This window comes from Crocuta crocuta, unplaced genomic scaffold (assembly GCF_008692635.1).
Source record: "Crocuta crocuta isolate KB4526 unplaced genomic scaffold, BGI_CrCroc_1.0 scaffold97, whole genome shotgun sequence".
In the NCBI taxonomy this organism is placed as follows: domain Eukaryota; kingdom Metazoa; phylum Chordata; class Mammalia; order Carnivora; family Hyaenidae; genus Crocuta; species Crocuta crocuta.
The window spans coordinates 8727207-8746974 of record NW_027531999.1 but is presented as its reverse complement, the minus strand read 5'-3'; the positions used below and the strand labels follow the sequence as shown (position 1 = coordinate 8746974).

Below are 19768 nucleotides of genomic sequence, written 5' to 3'. Positions count from 1 at the left end.
GACAAGACTCGGCCTGCAGCTGTTACTAAAAACTAAATCCTCCGGTCATTAAGCCATGTAGTAAGTCAGACAGTGCTCCCTAATAAATGTCATAGAGCTTTACTTTACTCTGTACATGGAAAACAAGTCTTTTGGTTTGGGTCAGGGATTGTGATAAAGGGAATTTGGTTTGGTTAGAGATTAGAAAAACGAGGATTTGAGCTCAGCAAACAGTTCTGGAGCCCCATCTCTCTGCCTGGCATTGGGAATAAGAGCTACCAGACCCAGTCACACGATCCTTACAGTCTACTCATACACAGATCCATCTAGAATATTCAGAATGTGACCAAAGAGAGAGGTACATACATTGGGCAACCTTCAGCTGAACACTGGTAGCTCGCTGACGTGAGGACTTCAGCGGTAAACCTCTCCAAGTCCAGACCACGTACCTTACTCCTCCCTGTAAGCTAGATCAACAGTAGAAAGGGGGGGTGAGAATTCAGGTCCTTACAGGCACCCGGCTGGCTCGGTCAGGAAAGCATACAATGCTTTTTTTTGTTTTGTTTTTTGTTTGTTTTTTTGAGCATGCAACTCGACGTCGAGGTTGTGAATTCAAGCCTCACGTTGGATGTAGAGCTTACTTAAAGTGAAATAAAATAAAATGAAAAAGAATTCAGGTTCTAGAGTCAGATTAAGGCAGATTCCAGCCCCTGCTGTGTCTCCTTAATAGCCATAAAATTTGGGCAAGCTACTTAACTACACCATGCCTCAGTTTCCTCACCTGAAAAGTGGGATTTTGGGGTGCCTGGGTGGCTCAGTCGGTTCAGCATCCGATTTTGGCTCAGGTCATGATCTCACAGTTCATGGGTTTGAGCCCCGTGTCGGGCTCTGTGCTGACAACTAGTTCAGAGCCTGGAAGCCTGCTTCAGATTCTGTATCTCCCTCTCTCTCTGACCCTCCCTTGCTCTCTCTCTCTCTCTCTCTCTCTCTCTCTCTCTTCTCTCAGAAATAAATAAAACATTTTTTAAAGTGGGATTTATTCTTTACCTATCACATATAATAGTTGGCAGATTAAGATAGATCCTATGAAGTGCTTTGCCTAATACATACCAAACACTCAGTAAACATAACTACCTTTGTTGGTGCACCTTCCCAGGAGAGTAGGGATTCAGAGTAGCTGCTGAATTACCTGGCAGGAGGCCACTGTGAAGATCAGGGATTTACTCTCAGATCTGTTTTATGCCCTTCAGAAAATTTCCGTTTCTCCCTCCTAGGAAAGAATTCAGAAATAGTAGTTTCCTGTGTGGCCACAATGAGAGGATAATTCATCTTAAATGCATACATGAGAATAGATACTGATGTAGAGCTAGCACCGAGAGAGCATATGTAACCCACAAAGGATGAGTAAAATGTTTAGACTAGACCTCACAGGGGAAAAAAATTCAATAACTACTAAAACGAGCCCTTCCACACAGCAAGAACAGAGTTTACTGTCCAAGGGAAACCCTCGGACCCAAAATAAGGAATAATACAGGCAAAATGACTACAATTAACAGGCTGCATTCAGTCTTTTCAAAGCCGTTTAGGACTAAAAAGCACTACCTGTAAATCTTTATCATATTGCTGTTAATAAGTGCTATCTTTCCTTCATATTCATGACTTGAATGTGACAGAGTAAGCATTCATAATTCACACAAACATAGCAAGATAGACACAGAAAACCTGAGCTGAATTCTCAGAACACGATTCTGCTTCACAAAGGCATAGTCTGTGCCAAATAAATGAGATTTGAAGCATAGGAACCATTAACACCACAAACACAATTTCTTCCTTGCAAGGAAGAATGTCTCTTGTGGCTCTGTCTTATAGAGTCTCGGGCTTTTCCATTTGGAAGGAACCTTACAGGCCCCTGTAGATCAAACTCCAACCTACACGATCACTGTCCTAGTCACTGGTTTAAAAAGTGGGAAAGGGAGGAAAGAGAGACAGGGGAAGGAAGAGGAAGAGAGGGAGGAAAAGGAGGAGAAAGGAGAGAGAGAATGAAAACTTAAACAGTACAGGGATGAAGTCAAAACCCTGTAACTCAACACTTACCCAAACAACTCTGAGCCTCCTCCTAGGCTGATTTTAAACTATTGACACTCATTGGATAGGAGGTTTGATCGGGAATAGAGAACTGTAGTAAAGACCCCAATAGGTTCACCCTGTCTTCAGTAATAACTCCGGAACACTACGCTGAAGCCTTTGTTAGAAAAGTCAGACCCACACCCACAGATCTGACTTAGATAACATTCTGATTCTTACCGGTGACCTAGATGAGGCCTTCTACTCTGTGATTACCATGGGCTGATGGATATCTCTCTGAAATTTTGCCAGAGGGCCCCGGAAGAAACTTACTTTGTCATAACTTTTAAAGTCAGGATAAAGGATATTTCAACATAGGGCACCCAGAAAGGATATCAGGTGAGTAAATTAGGTGTTTTCTTCGATTAGTAACTTCTATGCTGCTAGATAGATTTCCCCAGTAAAGAGTTCTCCATGAGATTTCCCTCCTTTCCTCCCTTCCACAAATTATAGGACATATGTTGTACCCTAGAAGCGCTCACCGTCTAAGGGGTGAAAGAAGGAATCTCCATGGTGGTTTGAAATACAGCATTTCCAGTAGCACAGATAGTTCAGGAAACTGGAGTTGTAGGTGGGGCCCAGCCACACTGCACCACAGTGACCATAAAGCAGAGCCGAAAGCTAAATGCCATGAGTGTGGTATGAATGAACTGGGCAAGAGTCCTTGAAGGGGAAGAGATCTCTTCTGATACGGGTGACAAGGGGAACATAATACAGCAGGTGGACATCCCCAGGGTTCAGGGAGGCATGGGATTTGGGTAGATAAAGAGGGCAGGAAGTAATAATCTAGTCTAGAGGAAAGGTTTCAAATGTAGAACCTGGGCCTGCAACACCAGCAACAGCTGAGAACGTGTTAGAAGCGCATATTCTAGGGTCTACCCTTGACCTAGTGAATCGGAAATAAGTTCAAGCAGTTGGAGTCTAGGATCCAGGCAATTCTGATGAGTACTGTAGTTTGAGATCCAGTTCTCTTAAGTTTGAGATTTTCAGGCCGGAGTCTAAGAAATTGGGTGGGGAAAGAAACACATCTTTATTTTTACTAATCTCTAACTGAAATTTAGCATCTTCTTCCATTGCAGGTGTGAGCAATGAACTACTATGGAAATTATTAAGACCAATGCTAGATGCTGTTACAGCTGATTCTTTATATATATATGTATATATATATATAAATTTTTTTAATGTTTATTTATTTCTGAGAGACAGAGAATGAGCGATAGAGGGGCAGAGAGAGAGGGAGACACAGAATCCAAAGCAGGCTCCAGGCTCTGAGCTGTCAGCACAGAGCCGGATGCGGGGCTCAAACTCAGGGACAGCAAGATCATGACCTAAGCCAAAGTCAGACGCTTAACCAACTGAGCCACTCAGGCACCGCAGTTACAGCTGACTCTTGAACCACACAGGCTTGTGCTTTTTACAGGAGAGTCGTATAAATGTATTCTCTCTTCCTTATGATTTTCTTAATAACATTTTTTTTCTTCTAGCTTACTTTGCTGTAAAGATTCAGTATATAGTATATATATCTTATACATAATATGTGTTGATTGACTGTTGCTAAGGTTTCTGGTTAACAGTAAGCTATAGCAATTAAGATTTGGGGAATCAAAAGTCATATGTGGATTTTTGACTGTGCAGGGGGGTTGGGGTCCCTAACCTCCACATTGTTCAAGGGTCAGCTGTATTTATAAATGCCTTAATAAACAAGAATACAGGGGCGCCTGGGTGGCTCAGTTGGTTAAGCGTCCGACTTCAGCTCAGGTCGTGATCTCACAGTTTGTGGGTTCAAGCCCCGCATCGGGCTCTGTGCTGACAGCTCAGATCCTGGAGCCTGCTTCGGATTCTGTGTCTCCCTCTCTCTCTGACCCTCCCCTGCTCATGCTGTCTCTATCTCTCCTTCAAATAAATAAATAAATAAAATTTAAAAAAAAGAATACATATAATATTGCAGATTACACAGTATTTTATAACTGTATTTCAGTATAATTGGTTTCCTTTGTAACTCTGAATATGTAATTTTATGCACTGAAAACATTCTGAGGAAGTGCCCATTAGTTTCACAGACTGCCAAAGAGAACCCATTGCACGCAATTGTTAAGAACCCCTAAACTAGAGGGGCACCTGGGTGGCTCAGTTAAGCGTCTGATTTCGGCTCAGGTCATGTGGTTCTGGTTCGTGAGTTTGAGCCCCATGTCAGGCTCTGTGCTGACAGGTAGCTCAGAGCCTGGAGCCTGCTTCGGATTCTGTGTCTCCCTCTCTCTCTGACCCTCCTCTGCTCACGCTGCCTCTCTCTCTCTCTCTCTCTCTCTCTCTCTCTCTCAAAAATAAATAAAACATTTAAAAAAATGAACCCCTAAACTAGAAAGATTCTAGACAAAGAGAACTCCGAACAAAGGCTAAAGGGTGAGAAAATACAGGACAACACAAGTATTTCATTTTGACTTCAACTTGAGGAAACAATGGAAGAGAAAAAAGAAAGGCTGAACTTGATTATCAGAACTTAAATTTTTTTCAGCAGATTCTGGGAAGCTATTTAGGATTTTTTAAAAGGGGAGGGAGCAAGAATCAGAGCAAGAGAAACCCAATCAAACTAGTATTTTAAAATAATAGCCTAGGAGTGCCTGGATGGCTCAGTTGGTTGAGCATCAGACTTCAGCTCAGGTCATGATCTCACAGTTTGTGAGTTCGAACCCTGCATTGGGTTCTGTGCTTACAGCTCAGAGCCTGGAGCCTGCTTCTGATTCTGTGTCTCCCTTGCTCTCTGCCCCTCCCCCACTCACACTCTGTCTCTGTCTCTCTCTCAAAACTGAATAAAATAAAATAATAGCCTAGTAAAACTAAGGATAGACTGGAATACAAAGACACAGGAGGTGAGAGATGAAATTTCTAATCCAGGCTTGACAATAGAAGCCCAAAGTGAAGAGGGTGAAAATGAAAGCATAAAGAAGTTGAGTAAGACTGACACTGAGTATGGCAGAGTGAGGAATCAAAGGTGATTCTGAAGTTTTACCTGAGGGTCACCGGAACAGGAATCATACCAAGAAGAAATCAAGGGGTGCCAAGTAGAGCGAGTTTGGGCAAGGAATGTGCTGAGTTGCCTATAGGATGTCTAGGTGAAGACATTCAGTAATTATTTAGGGCATGGTCCTAACCTTCAAGACTTAGTGCAGCTCGTTTGGATATCAGCAAGAGCTTTTCCCCAACAGAGATTTTTATCCTGGGGCACGTGGACACACAGGGGTTTCCACGAACCCTTGATGGTATGGAAGCGAATTTTGTCTGTGGTCACCGGCATTTTTGTGGGAGGAAATAAGCACTGTCCACACAAACTTAAAGGGTGTGTGACCCTCTTTCCTACTCAAAAATGTTACGAAGCGTTCCCTATTCATCCTTCTAAACACTGCAAGCAAGGTAAACACTCTTGTCTGACAATTTGGGGAAGAGCATGAGTCTCGGAACAAACAGACGTCTCAGCAGTGAAGCGGCGGCAGGATCACAGTCATCTGTGAACGATTCTGAGTCAGGAGAAGCTCATCGCACAGTCACCGGATGAGGAGAGAGTTTGGAATTTCTTGGTCAAAATTCAATGGAAATGACAGTAGAGACTCATCTCTTGAACCAAATCTTTCCTGCGTACCTGTCTCTACAAGAGCAGTCACTGAGAGCTCAGCTTTTAAAACTAAAAATGGTCATTTGTACAACTCTCGCGCTGCTCAGCCTTCCACTGTCCAAAGAAGCAAACTGCACTGCCTGCAGGACGGGAAGGGAGCCACAGCTCCGGAGCCAGGCCTTGCTTCGGTACTGCCCTCTACTGGCCAGTTCCCGTTACTCTCCCTCCGGATCTTCGGTCCGCCAGATGGAAGATTCAACAATTCCGCTGCTTCTAATGGAGCCTCTCTAGAGAGTTCAGACCCCAGAGAGGACCAAAAACTTTTAACACAAAGCTGCCAGCTGCGAAACCAAAATAAAACAAAATCGAAATGTCAATAACGTTGTTAGGAGATGACAGCATTTTCTAATCTTTTTTAATAGTTTATTTACTTTTGAGACAGAGAGACAGAGCATGAGTAGGCGAAGGGCAGAGAGAGAGGGAGACACAGAATCTGACACAGGCTCCAGGCTCTGAGCTGTCAGCACAGAGCCTGATGCGGGGCTCGAACCCACGAACTGTGAGATCTGACCAGAGCCGAAGTCGGATGCTTAACTGACTGAGCCACCCAGGGGACCCCAATGACAGCATTTTCTAATAGAGTACATTTTTTTTAAAGGAGGGTTGTTTTTTATTTATTTGTTTTGTTTAGTTTCAGTAGAATTTAGTGATTCATCACTTACCTAGAACGCCCTGTGTTCATCACAACAGGTGCCTCCTTAATATCCATCACTCATTTAATCTACCTCCTGCCCACCTCCCCTCCATCAACCCTCAGTTTGTTCTCTATAGTTAAGAGTCTGTTTTATGGTTTGCCTCCCTCTCCCCCACCATGTTCATCTGTTTCTCCTCCTCCTCCTCCTCCTCCTCCTCCTCTTCTTCTTCTTCTTCTTCTTCTTCTTCTTCTCTTCTCCTCCTCCTCCTCCTCTCCCTCCTCCTCCTCTTCCTCCTTCTTCTCCTTCTCCTTTGAGAGAGAATGAGAAAGCGAGAGAGAAAGAGAATCCCAAGCAGGCTCCATACTGTCAGCACAGAGCCTGGCAAGGGGCTTGAACTCACAAACCATGAGATTGTGACCTGAGCTGAAATCAAGAGTCGGAGCTTAACTGACTGAGTGACCCAGGCACCCCCATCTGTTTCATATCTTAAATTCCACATATGAGTGAAATCACATGGTATTTGTCTCTGACTTATTTCACTTAGCATAATAAATTCTAGTTCCATCCAGGTGATTGCAAATGGCTCCAATAAAATGCATTTTTGACAGTCGCTAAATATTTGTTAACTCCAGATAATTAAGACAAAGAATACTTTCAATGTGATATATGTAAAATGGTAATAAGTCAGCAGAAGAGGCCAAGATGCTAAGAAATTTAAAAATTGTACTTACAGATTGGAATAGGGAAATAAAAGCCTTGAATGTAGCTGGGTTGTTTTTTTTTTTCATTAAAATGAATTACCTTTGTTAGTTTGTATGTGGAAAGTGATTTCCAAGTAAGCTAAATTAACATATGTTTATTTGTCAAATACACCTCCATAGAGCTGGCAAATAATATAAGACCGATTACATTTTGCCTTTCTCTCCATTATCACCTTCCAATGTAATTGATATATATGGATGATAAATGTGAGTCACCGTCACCATCTGATGAGTCAGCAAGCCCTAATTAGAAATACAATTTAAGAAATCTTTATTGATAACAAAAGGACATGTCACTGGTGCTTTCTTATTCTACCTTCAGGAACAGAAGATAAAGGAAAGAAAATATTGCCAGTACTAACATGGAACCTAGACATCAACTGGCCTTTTTCCTTCCCTTGAAGCCCTTCCCCTTCCTGACCTCTCAGAAAAACCTGTATAAGGAATTGCTAACAATTTCATAGGGAAGGGAGAGGTTTACCCTGAAGTCTCTCAACCAGCCCCCCTGAAAGACCTCCCCTGAGGCATTTCTGGCCTGCTTTGCAGGGGTGCATCTAAGGGTCTGATTCATTCAGCTGGGCAGGGCACAGCCTCCTGGCTGCTCTCTCGTTCCACCCAGTGAGCCTCTCTCTCCCCTCCCCCACCCACCCCAGTTCTTCCTCCAGGGAAGCAAAAGCAAAACCCTGTAGGTAACCGGACTAATTCTACTCCAAGCACCTTTGCAAAGTAGTCCTACCAAACTTTTAATAACGTCCCCCAAGAAGAATTTTTTCGAAATCTGAGTGGTTGACAATTGTCTGATATTGTTACCATTCTCACTTGTGGGTAGTTGAAGTTTGACAAATGTATACAATTTGTTGAAGCTGGGTATCTCTTTAGCTGCTGCAGGTCCCGTTTCATTGGAGTTCATTCCTGGAGAACACAGACAAGAAACTTCTCCTCTTTTCCTCACTATCATCATCAGAGGCTGGGCTTTGATAAAAAGAACCAGTATTGCTCCTGGAGATTTGCGCTGGTGTTAAAACTAAAAATAACATGAAAAAATACATAAAGAATAACCTTCTCCAGCTGTGCAAGGACAACTGTACTTGCCAAGCAGAGTGATTGCAGATGCGCGTCTCAGAAAGTGGCCTTGTTGTTGACAGCAGAGTTTTAAAACATATGCAAATAAGTCACTGGGTCTGCATTAATGATTTACTGCGGAATTGTATGATTCCACATCCATCTAGCCATCTACAGTTTGGTTAAAAAGTTTAACTGGCCTGTCCAGGCCTTGTTGATGGGGGCATAAAGTGAAGTCACACGTATTTATTATCAACTCCTGGGGTGTCTGGGAGGCTCTGTAGGTTAAGCATCTGACTCTTGATTTTGGCTTAGGTCAGGATCTCACGGTTTGTGGTTTCAAGCCCTGCAGTGGGCTCTGTGCTGACGGTGTGGAGCCCTTCAGGAAAGCCTTCTCTTGAGAGTTCGAGAAAATGGAAGGGACATTGTAACACCAGTACGTCAAGCTGTACTGGATATGGCTACCGGCAGCCCAGATACACTTGCAAATCTCCTAGAATCGTGATCTTCGGATGAGGATTCTACTAGCTGGAGTGTAGTAGTGATGATTTCTCAAGATATGCACACAGAAGAATCACTTTTAGGAAATCAATTTTAGGGGGCGCCTGGGTGGCTTAGTCGGTTAAGTGTCTGACTTCAGCTCAGGTCACGATCTCACGGTTCGTGGGTTCGAGCCCTGCATCAGGCTCTTGTGCTGACAGCTCAGAGCCTGGAGCCTGTTTCAGATTCTGTATCTCCCTCTCTCTCTGACCCTCCCCTGCTTACACTGTCTCTCTCTCTGTCTCTCAGAAAGAAATAAAACATTAAAAAAATTTTTTTAAATAAAAAAAGGAAATCAGTTTTAGGTCCTCAACTTCTGTATAAATTCTTTCCCAAAATGAGGCCCTGAAGGAGCTTTTACTAGGTGAAGCTGCTTCTTTCTGCCTTATTTAATAACTGCCATTCTCCCACATAAAAACAAACTGACTCCTCACCCAGAGGTTTATCTCAGGAGTCAATTTTCCATGTTTTTCATGTTTCTGCAGGTCTTGAGAGCGAGTTCTGGGCTGTCTTTCAGGGAGGTTTGTGTCCCTGTGAGCATCCTTGGACACAGTGTCTCCTTTTACTGAGACCAATGAGCAGACATGTTTACTGTTACTGGCTGAACTCTGTGAACATTCTAATCCCCAATACCTTGGGATGTGACTTTATTTGGAAATATGGTCATTGCCAATGTAATTAGTTAAGATAAGGTCATCCTGGAGTAGGGGGGCCCCTAGTCCTGTATGACTGATGTCCTTAGAAGAAGACAGCCATGTGAAGACAGAGACAGAGGGAATCGCCATGTGATGACAAAGCAGAGGGGGAGTTATGCACTTGTAACGGGGACACCAACATGGCCAGGAGACCGCTAGGAAAGCAAGGAAAGATTCCTCTGCGGGTTGAAGAATGAAGACAGCCCTACCGACAGCTTGGTTTCACACTTTTAGACTTCAGAACTGAGATATAATACATTTCTGTGGTTTTATGGCACCCAATCAGTGGTACTTTGTGATGGCAACTCTAGAAAACACACTGACTGCCAGAATAATACTGTTTCCCTCGAGCAAATGGAAGGCATGCTTACTGACCATCACATAAGATTTGAGTTTCCTAAGATCAGAATTCTTCTCCTGAAATGCAACCTCTTGCATGAGCAGGCACCCATCTGGGCCCGTTCCCATTGACCCTGAGGGAACTGGGGCTCAGGGAACCAGTGCAAAAATGGTCATATCCTGGCAACTGTTTTGCTGTGAGTGATGGTCTCTTGTCTTCTGCCAGCATCCATGAAACTGTGGCAGGCTAACTTGTAAAATCTTAGACCCTGCACAGTTCTCAACCTGGGGCATTACTGTCGAGTGTAAAAACCTCTGCCCACCAAACAAAGGAACATTAAGACAATCCGTTTCTCTTACCAGGTCCTCACAAACACATATTTGTCTCATGGAAAGAGATAGTTTAAAAGTCCAAATATAGTTTCTAATATATACGTCATTTGGTCATTAAACTCCGAGAGCCCTGTGGTAACAGAAAGAACAGCTGTGATAGTATTTAATAGGGTGACCAATAATACTTTGAAGAAAGTAAAATTCATATTAGGATAAAATTCTATGGGAGGAGTAGAATGGAGTTGAAGGAGCAAAAAGAGTGATATAATATTACAAAGCTTGTTAAGATATTTTTAAATAGGGAAAATGGTAGCTATCAAGTCTCTATTGTAGCAAGATTTCACTGGATACATTTAAAAGAACAGTTAACATTTTCAGGGGCGCCTGGGTGGCTTAGTTGGTTAAGTGTCCGACTTTCGCTTAGGTCATGATCTCGCGGTTTGTGGGTTCGGGCCCCGCGTCGGGCTCTGTGCTGACTGCCAGCTCAGAGCCTGGAGCCTCTTTCAGTTTGTGACTCCCTCTCTCTCTGACCCTCCCCTGCTCACGCTGTCTCTCTCTCTCCTAGAAATAAATAAAAATAAAATATTTAAAAAAAAATAAAAAATAAAAGAACAGTTAACATTTTCATTTTAAAGGTCCATAGCTACAATACATAATAAAATGAATATTTTGAGGCTATTTACATGTAATGATGATTTCAGATTTTTAAAAAAATCGTTAAGGTATCATGGTTTTTCAAAATTGATAGAAAAATACACAAGTAAAACAAGTTTGAAGACTAGTCACTGCCTCCCTGCTTAAGCGCTCTCAACTCCTGGCCTGCAGGGGGCGATGTAACCAGCTCACTTCAGCACTAGTACAAGCCAAGCAGGCCCAGTGTGTGTCATGGCTGACTGCTGTATCCCCAGCATTAGCATAGTTGATGTTTAATAGTTGTTAAATGAATGAATGTTGAATTCTAGAATGGAGACATTCATGTCCTCTGTCTGCTTCTGCTTTAGGGATTGTTCTGACACTGGCCTAGCCTGGAGTGGCTGAGACCAGGATGGCTCTGGGGTCACGGGGTGTCCTGCATTGCCACATCCTGTCACACCAAAAATGAAAAAAAAGTGTCAAATAACCTACTAGATACATATGGCACTCCTCGGCTGTAGTTGGCTAAATGTCTTCTGTGCTCATGAAATGACTGGCTTAATCGTGGTCGCCCATTAGGTATCAATACTGAGTATTTCCCCTCTATGTGTTCCTTCCTCACTGCCTGAAAAAGACTAGTTGCAAAAAGCCATCTGGGTGGCACAGTCGGTTAGGCATCCAACTCGATTTTGGCTGAGGTCATGACTTCATGGTTCGTGAGATTGAGCCCGTGTTGGGTTCTGAGCTGACAGTGTGGAAGCTGCTTGGGATTCTCTCTGTCCCTTTCTCTCTGCCCCTCCCCTGCTGTGCTCTCTCTTTCTCTCTCTCTCAAAATAAATGGATAAACATTAAAAAAAAATTGAGGGTTGCCTGTGTGGCTCAGTCAGTTGAGCTTCTGACTCTTGGTTTTGGCTCAGGTCATGATCTCATGGTTCGTGGGTTCAAGCCAGCATCGGGTTCTATATTGTCAGTGTGGATCCTGCTTGGGATTCTCTCTCTCTCTCTCTCTCTCTCTCTGGCCCTCCTCCACTTGTATGCTCTCTATCTCTCAAAATAAATAAACTTTAAAATTGAAAAAAAATAAATTTTTTAAAAACTGAAATTAATACTTTCAAAACTGGATCAGAGACCCCTGGGGTATGTCCTGGCTTCCTGAGGCATGGGAAAAAGTGACCGAGGGGAACTGGTGAGAAAGCTATTAGAAACTAAGGGAGACACTAAGGGAGGAAGGAAAAAAGCAGAGCCAAATCATCAACAGTAATTAAGAGAGAAGAAAATTAACCATGAGGAAGAAATAAAGGAGGATGATAACATTTAGATAAAAGCATCTTGTGTTAAGGGGGAAAGATGGCTGCCTTGTTTCAAATTTAGGGTTAAACCTAAGAGGCAAAAGGCAGAAATCCTCATAAATTCTTATACATTTCTTTAAAAACTCCCCAGTGTCTATAGAAGATACTAAATAACTAACTCATTATTTTTTTTAACATTTTATTTCTAAGCCATCTCTACACCCAACCTGGGGCCCAAACTCACAGGTGCCCCTAACTCATTATTTGAACAACTGGCAAGAGGGGCACCTGACTGGCTGAGTCGGCAGAGCATGTGACTCTTGATCTCAGGGTTGTGAGTTCAGGCCCACATTGAGTGTAGAGATTACTTAAGAATAAAATCTTGCAGGGGCACCTGGGTGGCTCAGTAGGTTAAGCGTCCGACTTTGGTTCAGGTCATGATCTCATGCTTCGTGGGTTTGAGCCCCGTGTCGGGCTCTGTGTTGACAGCCAGCCCAGACCCTGGAGCCTGTTTCAGATTCTGTGTCTCCCTCTCTCTCTGACCCTCCCCTGCTCACACTGTCTCTCTCTGTCTCTCAGAAATAAATAAAACATTTTAAAAAAATTTTTAAAGAAAGTTACAAATGCATATTTTTAAAAAAAAAGAATAAAATCTTGTCTTCCTTTCAGAGGTGCGCAGCAGCAGGATGGCAGAGCAAACTTCCAAGGAGAGGAAGTCCTTCGCTGATGGCACCTTCAAAGCTGAACTGAACAAGTTCCTTACTCAGGAGCTGGAGAAAAGTGGCTTCTCCAGGGTTGAGATCCAAGTTACACCAACCAGGACAAAAATCAAGATCTTGGCCACCAGGATGCAGAATGTTCTAGGGTGAAAAGGGCTGTCGGATCTGAGAACTGACTGCTGTGGTTCAGGTTTGGTTTCCGTGAGGGCAGTGTAGAGCTTTATACTGAAAAGGTGGCCACCGTAGGTCTGTGTGCTACGTCCCAGGCAGAGTCTCTGCATCACAAGCTCCTGGGAGGCCTCACCACTGTGGTGTGCTGCGGTTCATCATGGAGAGGGGGGCCATAGGCTATGACATCATGGTGTCCAGGAAACCCCAAGGACAGAGGGTTAAACCATGAAGTTTGTGGATGGCCTGATGATTCACAATGTGGACCCTGGTAACTGGTACGCGGACGCTGCTGAGTGCCGTGTGCTGCTCAGACAGGGTGTGCTGGGCGTCAAAGGGAAGATCATGCTTCCGTCACACCCAAGAGGTAAGTCTGACCAAGTGGTACGAACCCCCGGCCAGATCGTGTGAGCATTGTGGAACCGAAATAGGAGATGCTCCCCAGCACCTCCATCTCGGAACAGAAGGGTGGGAAGCTAGAGCTGCCTGCCATGCCCCAGCCAGTACCCACAGCCTAACAGGGTCTCCGTGGAGCTGGATCTGGAGTCTGCATTTTGCTCTGTGAAGACCTTTAATAAAATCTTTGAAAAAGAAAAACCTAATAAAGTAAAATTTTTAAAAATCTTTAAAAATCTTAAAATCTTAAATCTTAAAAAAATTAAGATAAAAACTGGCAAAAGAATCAAGCATTTATCCAACAATTCCTATAGGAACTGTTCTTTAGTATAACTAAATCGATGTAAAGCTTCTCCTTATAGAAGTATTCCATCTAACAAATGAAAAAGGAATGATATAATTAGAGTATCACTGTGTTGTAACCTCTAGTGATATAGCTGATTCAGGTAATGCCAGATATTAGCTCCCTCCAAATGAAATTCACAACAGTCACTACAAAAAAAAAAAAAAAAGAAAAAAAAAAAGAAAAAAAAAAAAAAAAAAAAAAGAAAGAAAGAAAGAAAGAAAAAAAAGAAAAATCTGATCAAACCTCTTGATCTAACTTCCAACATAAAGAAAAAAACCAAAAGAGAGAAAAGAATGGCAGTGATAGTTTAAGGATACCATCAGCAAAGTCCTGACTGTAAAAACTGCATAGGCATGAAATGAACTAAACACTTCAGTCAAGAGTCAGAGGTGGTCAAACTGCCGAGCACACAGTTAGCTATTGCTCTTTTTAATAAGTATTCCCTCTTTATTTCTTACTATAGATACTTTAAAAATAAAGGTACAAATAGTGAGAGGATAGGAAAAGACATACCGTGTGAACAGTCTGCAGAAACAAGCCGGAAGGGTCATAAAAATATCAGGCAAGATGTACTTCAAAGCAAGGAGTAGTAATGGAGATAAAGTGGGAAACTTGACAGTGATAAATGGTTGGTATGTGAGAAAGGAAAATTATAAATGTATATGGGCCTAATAATAAGGGCTTCAATATACGAAAGGCAAAAAGCTGACAGAAATAAAGAAAGACCTCTACAATCACAGTTAGAGATTTTAACACACCTCTCTTGGTAATTAAAAGAGCAACTAGATCCCCTCCCCCCCTCAAATATCAGTAAGAATATAGAAATGAATGGTGCTATCAACCAAGCATAACAACTTGGAAACAAAGCACCACAAGGATTCTAAAATAAGGAGAGGGAAGGGAGGATGAGTTGGTTAGGCATTTAACTTCCTCTTCTAAGCTAGTTCTTTAAGTACTGTTCAAACATAATGACTAGGCGCCCTTATACCACAGATCTGAAGAGAAAGAGGAGAACAGGAGAGGTATTGAGTTTAAGGAAAGAGTGGTCTATCTTTTATTTATACAGCTTTCAAACCCAAGTAAGCTTCCAAAGCCTTTTTTACATGCATGATGTCACTCCATTCTTATATATTCTTTAAAAAGGCAGCCCATATTTTCTTATCCCCATTTTACAGATAAGGAAGTCAAGCTCAGAGACTGACAAGCAAAAAAAAAAGGCAAGTTTGCTGCTAGAACGAAGGGTGGACACATTTTAGACATCACAGGAGTGACTCTACAGGAGTGCAGTGAGTTTCCAACCATTTTCTTTCTCGTAAGTAAATTTTCTACAACGTGTTCAAGTGTACAAAGCAATAATATAGGGGGTATTGGCTCTTAGTTAAGAAGCTATACAGTAGTCCCCTCTTGTCTGCAAGAAGTATATTGAAGACACCCAACTGATGTCGGAAACTGTATATAGGACCAAGGTCTGTGTATACTATGATTTTCTCTGTACATACGTGCTTATGATAAAGTTTAACTTATAAATTAGGCACAGTAAGAAATTAACACTAGTAATAAAACAGAACAATTGTAACAATGTACTGTAATGCAAGTTATGTGAATGTGGTTTCTCTCTCAGAGTATCTGACTGCACTGTACTCACCCTTCCTATGATGATGTGAGATGATACAATGCTGATGTAATGAGAGAAAATGGCGTGAATGACACAAGCTCTGTGATGTAGCAATAGGCTGCTACTGACTTCCTGATGGTTCATCAGGAGGAGGGGCATTGGCTTCCAGCTTCCACGCCTCAGGTGACCATGGATAAGTGAAACCGAGGTAAGCAAAACTGTAGATAAGGGGGAAGGGCTGCATTTTCACACACTCCCTAAAACCCTAAGATGGAATAGTCAGATACCAGGTTGGGCCCGGGAGGACAAAGCTGTGAATGTTCACCCTGTGTCCAAACAGCGTCCAAAAATGAACACTCCTTGAAGGGCTTGTTGGCAACCTCAGTAAGCATTGACCACACTCCTGGTTACGCACATAAACTGATCAAGTTGTGGTTTAGAAACAATTTCTTTTAAAATTTTGTTAATGTTTATTTATTTTTGAGAGAGAGACAGACAGACAGAGTGACTGGGTGAGGGGCAGAGAGAGAGGGAGACACAGAATCTGAAGCAGGTTCCAGGCTCTGAGCTGTCAGCACAGAGCCCGACGCAGGGCTCAAACTCACAAACTAAAAGATCATGACCTGAGCAGAAGTCAGACTGTCAACCAACTGAGCCACCCAGGTGCCCCAGAAACAATTTCAAAGTAAAAAAGTCAGCAGAGAATATGCGGTTTTACTCTTCCAATTACCAAAACACAGACTTCCAGATCATCTCATTACTGGTTTTAGAGGACAAGTCTCAGAGTAGAATCAGTTTGTTTCTTACTTGAACCAAAATATGTTTACAAATAAATATACATTTCAAATATATAGGAAATATACATTTCCCAGGCAAGGACTGGTTATTTAAATATCATAGTATCTGTTTTATTTACACTCTTCTCCATGTTCCACTAAAGCATGTTTCTTTTAGGTACATGGGAGACCATGTCATTAAGGCTAATGGTGGTTTTTTATCTAGAGAAACAAAATACATGAACACCAAGGAATATTTTTCAGCTTCCCAGCAAAATTCAAAAGGGAGGAAAAATGACTTGACTTTTTAGTTCCAATTGCTTTCAGTTTTTTATACAAGTTCAGTGTTGCTCAGATTTTTAGAGAACCAGAGTGAATTAAGTACAGAAGTCAGTCACTCCTTTTTGTTTAAAGCAAACTGGCTTTTTACAAATCATATGACTTTTATTTTGAGAAAAGAAAAAGAAGGAAAAGAAAAGAACACGGGCCAGTAGTTCCCCCCACCAGGTAGTCCTGACAGAGGCGGGCTGAGTCCTGGCCCAGACTGGGAGTGGCTCTGCACATGTCGCCAGCCAGCCTGCTGTGGCGGCCCCGTAAAACTATGGCTAGTGCCATCATGAGAAACGGACCCATCTGATCATTATGTCACACATGAGCTTTGAAGAAACTATCAAATAGTAACAACTCAATTACTATTGGTAGCTTACTTTTATTCCTAATCAATATCCTAGAAGTGAAGTTCTCCACAGCCCAATATGCCTTCAGGGGTCCGTCTACTTCCCCAGGAACACCTACTGAAGCCAAGTGTTAAGGTGGCATGTGTTAAGATATGTCACTAATTCTAAAAATAATGTGGAGGAGACAGGCATGAAACCCAAGTTCTGATGTGCTTAAGTACTCATCTGATTATTCAAGTATGAAGGGGTCTTTGGAATACACCACTGATGTTCAGCAAGCACAAGGTATCGAGACCAACATTTTGATATTATAAAAGCAGGCTAAGTCCCATGAATGTCTAAAAGTGGCTGAGAAACAAAGCCCACATGCCTTTCCAGCCTAAGATTAAGCAGGGAGCGGAGTCAAACATGAACATGCATTTCAGCAGAAAGGTGATAAACAGAAAGCCAAGCAGATAACACACTGAGGAATGAAGAGACCCCACGTAATGACTTGTGCTAACTTTCAAACAGACTGAGAACTTCAAACTTCACAAGGATAAGAAGAAATGCAGTTAGGTGTATAGATCACCCCAGAACCCGTGACCATTAAAGTTTCTGAGGGTCTTCTCAACTGTTAAACCCCCGATGTTAATGGGAGCACTCTGGTTCACCTTTCATTTCAGTAACTGATGGATATTTTTTGCCAAGACACTAGCTTGGCATCCAAAATATTAATTTGTTGATGAGAATCATAACACTAATAATTTTATGCTAACTTTGCCAATTTATGAGATAGAAAACGTACACTCCTTGATTCTGAAAAGGCCATTTAATATCTTATCCCAATTACTCATCCCAGAAGGAAGGGCAGAAAGCATTTGGAATTGCATTAAAACAGAAAGTTTAGGACAATATAAAACATGTGGAAAGAAAAATCAAAAGCCAATAAATATTCAGTCTACATGAAATACAGGAAAACAGGAGAAAATACCAAAAGTACGTTGCTGTCCCACAGTTATACACGATAGCCACAATCACTTCCTAGATTACTCTTTGGATACTTAATTCAAATTGGCCTTAATTGCTTATAAAGTGTGCGACACAATTAGGGAGGATTTGTCTCTAATTTAGCTCTGGGAGAAGCATGGATGGATGGAAACTCTAATCACAGACCACAGTAGATCATTAGAGCAATTAAGAACACAATTTCCAATCTTGAAAACCTGTCACACAAATCACCTGCTAGCCTTTGGAGCCAGGTTTCAGACTTGCAAAAACTTTGGGGTTCTTAAGGGCAAGTGAGAGCTCATTGAGGAAGGAAATAAAGTGGGAGTCCCTTTCAGATTTCTTTGACTCAAAAATGACAACAATGGTAAAGTGAGGTTCTGGGCGGGTTAGGAAGTAGGTGCTCTGGACTTTGTCATCATAAAAGTGGACCACTTTCTCCAAGCTGTTCAGGTCGGACGTGCGGTCTGTCATGATCATGATGACATTGGGCCAGTGCATGACCGGCCTGTCGCTGGGCAGAGACACCACAGCTGGATACTGGTCCACACCCTTCGGGGCCTCTCTGTAGGAATGGGGGTGGTGATAGCCGTGACCCTGAAAGCTCTCAGAACCTCGGTTGTCAAAGATTAAGGACACATTGGCAGCGTCGTACTTCCTGATGAAGCTAGAAATCTTTCCGAAGAAGTCCGGGTTGGCTTTTGCAGTCAACGTTTTCATTTCTGAAGGAGTAGTTTGTCGGCTCAGCGCCTCGTGAAAGTAAAAGCTAAACTTGGCAAGAAGCATGTTTTTGAGTTTCATCAGCCAAAGGAAAAGGTGTGGGGGCTGCACGGCCTTCTGTGACTGCCCTCCAAACAGATGTTTCTTGGTCTCTCGCTGCTTTTCAAAGATCTGGCCCCAAGTCTGCAGCTTGGTGTGAGCGCTGTGTAAGTTCACCAGAGATGGGAGGAACTTCCACTCGGACACCTGAGCCTGGGCCTTCAGCAGGTGACTCAGGACATCGACTTCCAGCTGGAAACTGCTTTCCAAAGGACTGAGGATGGGGTGGTGAAACCTAAGGGGAAGGGAAATTAACAGAAATAAGTGGAAATGTTACTCCACATGGACATTTTCTACCCTCAAAACAATGCACTGTGGCCAGACAAGTAATATTATGTTTGGGGGCAGGGGAAGGAAAGATTGAAGGGCTCCATGCCAATTTATTTAAAAAGCTGTTCTGACATCACTTCACCATCTCAGAGTTATGTCAGCATCATATCCTCCTGTGGAAACAGCCTGACATTTAAACAAAACATGAGAGTCGTGGTTACCTTCCTTTCAAATACAAAGAAATTAAATTAGCTGTACTTCTTTCCTAACCTATTTTATTTCTTCTGGGAATTATATAATAGCCATGAAAACAAGGCATCCTTTTTTTTCAAGATGTAGTCCTAAAGAAGCAGAGGTTAAAAAAAAAATAAGTCACTAAAACATCTCTTAAATGTGTACATAACACATATAAACTTACATAATGTGCATAGTTCCTCCACAAAGCATTATGGTAACTTTACAGTAACTTCCGAAGGTAAGCTCTTATTCAATCCTAGTCCCCAAGTTTTCTTCATATTTAATGTTTATTTATTTTTAAGAGAGACAGCATGAGCAGGGGAGGGGCAGAGAAAAAGGGAGACAGAGAATCCGAAGCAGGCTCCACACTGTCAGCCCAGAGCCCGATGTGGGGCTCAAACTCACAAACCATGAGATCACAACCTGAGCCGAAATCAAGAGTCAGATGCTAAGCTGACTGAGCCACCCAGGCACCCTTCCTTCATATTTAATCACAGTTAAAAACAAAGTGGTAGCTAAGAAAAAAAAATCTAATGTTTACGTATTTATCTGTTAAATTGGATTACTACTCACTAAATTAACTTTATGACTCATGGACTGCTACCTGCTGTTTGTAAAACATTTTTTCTACTTGTAACAGTAATACTGGGCAGCAGCAGGAGAGAGGAGTGGGAGTACGCCCCCCCCCCCCCCCCCGACCG

At 42.4% G+C, this 19768-nt stretch overlaps 1 protein-coding gene, 1 long non-coding RNA gene and 1 pseudogene across 2 annotated transcripts in view; 1 reads left to right on the top strand and 2 right to left on the bottom strand.

Moving 5' to 3' along the window:
* Nucleotides 1-350: 350 nt before the first annotated feature.
* On the bottom strand, nucleotides 351-2197 carry LOC144240841 (uncharacterized). Its single transcript, XR_013337868.1, has 3 exons — nucleotides 2074-2197; nucleotides 1169-1249; nucleotides 351-446 (listed from the first exon to the last, which is right to left on the bottom strand). It is a non-coding gene; the product is annotated as an uncharacterized LOC144240841 (long non-coding RNA).
* A 10546-nt stretch (nucleotides 2198-12743) lies between these two features.
* LOC144240833 (small ribosomal subunit protein uS3 pseudogene) lies at nucleotides 12744-13462 on the top strand (annotated as a pseudogene).
* Nucleotides 13463-17546: 4084 nt separating this feature from the next.
* Nucleotides 17547-19768, bottom strand: part of KICS2 (KICSTOR subunit 2) — a 19023-nt gene continuing 16801 nt past the window's right edge. The window contains exon 3 of the mRNA XM_077775256.1: nucleotides 17547-18795. Within this exon, the coding sequence (XP_077631382.1) occupies nucleotides 17979-18795 (817 nt within the window). The 3' untranslated portion in view covers nucleotides 17547-17978. The remainder of the gene's footprint in view (nucleotides 18796-19768) is intronic.